The following is a 3,020-nucleotide window of genomic DNA, read 5'->3' as shown; positions in this document are numbered from 1 at the left end:
TGAGGACAAAGATCGTTTTAAATGCTAAGATAGTTCCGCTCCCCTACTGCAGCCAGCTTGTGGAGGCAGAGGCGATCTCAATTGGCTTGCTGCTGTATGCGTCGATGTGCTGCGCGGTCGTAGTGACTGGCTAACTCTAACTCTCAAACCTCTATGGCGAAACGTTAATTCTGAACTCCTTGGGACATGCAGGCTCTGATCTATGAACTGGCAACATCAAAGTCAATTATTTAGGCTTGTTTTTTTTTCATTTTTGCTTTCTATATGTATTATATTGTTATAAAGCCGCTTGGTTGCTTGTTTTATCATTATTTCATTAATCAAATTAACAAAAATAAACAGAGTAAATACAGTCTAATAGGAGCAACTTCTGACTGTATGTGTGCCTTGTAAGATGTCCACATTTTTTTGTCTCCAGTCTTTATGCGGGTCATCTTTATTTTCTAGTAAACTTAGACCTAAAAGGTTGTTGTTAAATGTTTTGCTCATTCTTGAAATTGTGGGGTTGGCAAGAACTGTTCAAACCCACTTTACTTGAAAGATAATATGAACATTGTCAGATGTGTACAAAATGCAACAGTTCATTTTCTGGGTGTATAATTTGTGACAATTTCCGCTGCACATGCAAAAATGTGAAATTTGTCTTCAGGAAAACATGCTGAATTTTTCCAAGCGGGGGCTCTTGACCGTTGTCCTCACCAATGTGGCACGTATCAAATTGAGAATGCGGTATCTAAGTTTCTTTATGTAGGGCAGGAAGTGTCGTCCCCTTTACTAGCTACAGCCTCTGACCCTCAGACCTCAGCTAAGCTTTCTCAAAGACTCTACACACTTTAAGAGAAATTATAATCCTCAGGCCTCTGTAGCTTACTGGAAAGTCACATTTAAGCTCAATTTAAAGCAAGATAAAGCAACAATAGACCTTTTTCACAGCAGCCATTTTGACATTAAATAGTAGGGTACACACAGGTTTATGGTCTAAAGTGGCTCAGCTTTTACCTGCTTTCTCCTGCTGATTTCATTCATAGATTGAAACAGTAGCCATTCTTTTGTTGTCTTTCCATATCCATGTATATTTACAGTAAGTGACTGGCAGTGCAGCTACTGTTATTGTACTGTAATGCAATTTACAGTATACAATACTATATCACTGCAAAACAGTATTTTACTGAAATTCTGCCTATTTCTGATGCATTGTATTATATTGTGCTGTATTATATCCAGTTTTATTTAGATTTAATATATTACTGCTAATTATAATCATTACTAATAATTATTTTACTGTTCTTACAACGGTACTGTACTGACTACTAATAATTACATATATAATCTTCAGTTACTAATATTTTAATATTACTATCCTATAATATATTGTAAAATATTCCTGCGTGACAAAAATGACCCACAATGCAATATAAACTACAGTATTTTACTGTAATAAAGAAATACGGTATTTTACATTAGGTTTCTACAGTACTGTGCATCTATATCTACAGTTACATCTAAGAGTGTAGCCATTCTGAAACTATTGCATTGTTAAATTAATACATATTTTAGAAAAAAAACTGTTTCTGCCAGAACCTCTGGATTAGGGTATTCCTATATCTTATAGGCTATGTAAATAGTCCATTCGAAATTGTAAATATTTAAATAGATTGTTTGATCTTCTCCCTCTCTTTTTAGATAAAAAACTATATATAATGTTTCTGTAAGTTTGTGATTAATTATGAAACTTTATTCATTCTGTTCAGCAGTTAGGGACAATGGTTGTTTAGTCTGGGAGAGTTGAAAGTAGAATTTGGGACAGTTGCAGGACACTGAGGACAAAGGTTAATTTAGAGCCCTGGTGTCTATTGATGTGTCATTTGTAAATGAGCTGGCACCTTTAAGTGAAAGATAGGAGCCTGCCCCGTCTGAGATAAATACAAATAAATATAAATAAACAAATACAAGACAGAATAATAGGATGATACTATAACACATTTGTTATAAAGCTAAAATCGGGAAATGACGAGACTTTTATATGTTAAATAAAATGTTCCATACACACGTGTAATAGTGATTGATGTTTTTACATTATTTGTTTTATACTAAGCATTATATAAAATTATGGTTTTCTGGAAATGATCAGGTTTAGCACTGAATAATTGAAAGCTGCAGTAGGTAACTTTCATAAAAATTACTTTTTGCTGAAACCTTCCCTATATCCTGACAGTAGTTAATGAGATGGATAATCTGTGAATCAGGTTCCTCTGGCTCCTCCTAGGCCTCCTAATGGTATTTGCAAGAATCCACTGGGCCTGAACGAAAAACAACCAATCAGAGCCAAGAAAGATAGAAAGACACTTTTGGCTGGTGACTTGAAGATAGTTGATTGTTAGTCTTACTGTCGCGCACACACACACACACACTCACACTAAATAAATGTATTCATTTATGAAGGCAACATGATTCACTCAAGAGAGTCCAGTTCATCTCAGGAATTGAAGTAAATATTCTGAGAGAAAAAAACAGAATCTAGTCTCTTCTCAGAGATTGTTTTTATTCCATGTTCTTCTAGTATGATCTTCTTTAATAGTGTGTAACACAAGTGATCTCAGAAATGGTAACAATAATAGGGATTAATCATTAAAAAACAGGACTGATTAACATCACGTTTTACAGCTGTAGGAACAACTGCAGATGTGTAAAATGGAGTACACAGTGTACCTGGATAGGGCACGAAACTACAGCAAGTGGCCTGAAAAGAACTAGCTTTACTTCATTGAGTGATTAATACTGAGATCCAATCTGCTTTCTTCGTTTTCTTCTTTTAGGAATGCGATCGTGTGTCAGAAACATGCTTCACAAGAAGCTCATGACAGTCCCCTTCTTTCCGACCTGGTGTGGCTGAAGCGTGTGGTACTGAATAACAATCCTGTGAATCAGAACAAAGCCATCAATCATTTACTGTGCATTCATTCAAATGTGAGAATACAGATTAGGTTCAAATGCAGCTCCAGGGGCCTCATGTACTAACG

At 35.4% G+C, this 3,020-nt stretch overlaps 1 protein-coding gene across 1 annotated transcript; it reads right to left on the bottom strand.

Annotated features, from left to right (window-relative positions):
• Nucleotides 1-2,521: 2,521 nt before the first annotated feature.
• Nucleotides 2,522-2,921, bottom strand: ddt (D-dopachrome tautomerase; the record flags this gene model as incomplete). The annotated part of the gene is given in 1 exon segment (XM_035660357.1): nt 2,522-2,921. A coding segment is annotated over 1 exon segment (77 nt), but the record flags the coding sequence as incomplete, so codon positions are not given.
• Nucleotides 2,922-3,020: the final 99 nt, after the last annotated feature.

The sequence above is a fragment of the Morone saxatilis genome, unplaced genomic scaffold (assembly GCF_004916995.1).
Source record: "Morone saxatilis isolate NCDOM2014 unplaced genomic scaffold, NCSU_SB_2.0 Contig17, whole genome shotgun sequence".
In the NCBI taxonomy this organism is placed as follows: Eukaryota; Metazoa; Chordata; class Actinopteri; family Moronidae; genus Morone; species Morone saxatilis.
This window is presented reverse-complemented; position numbering and strand designations above follow the sequence as displayed.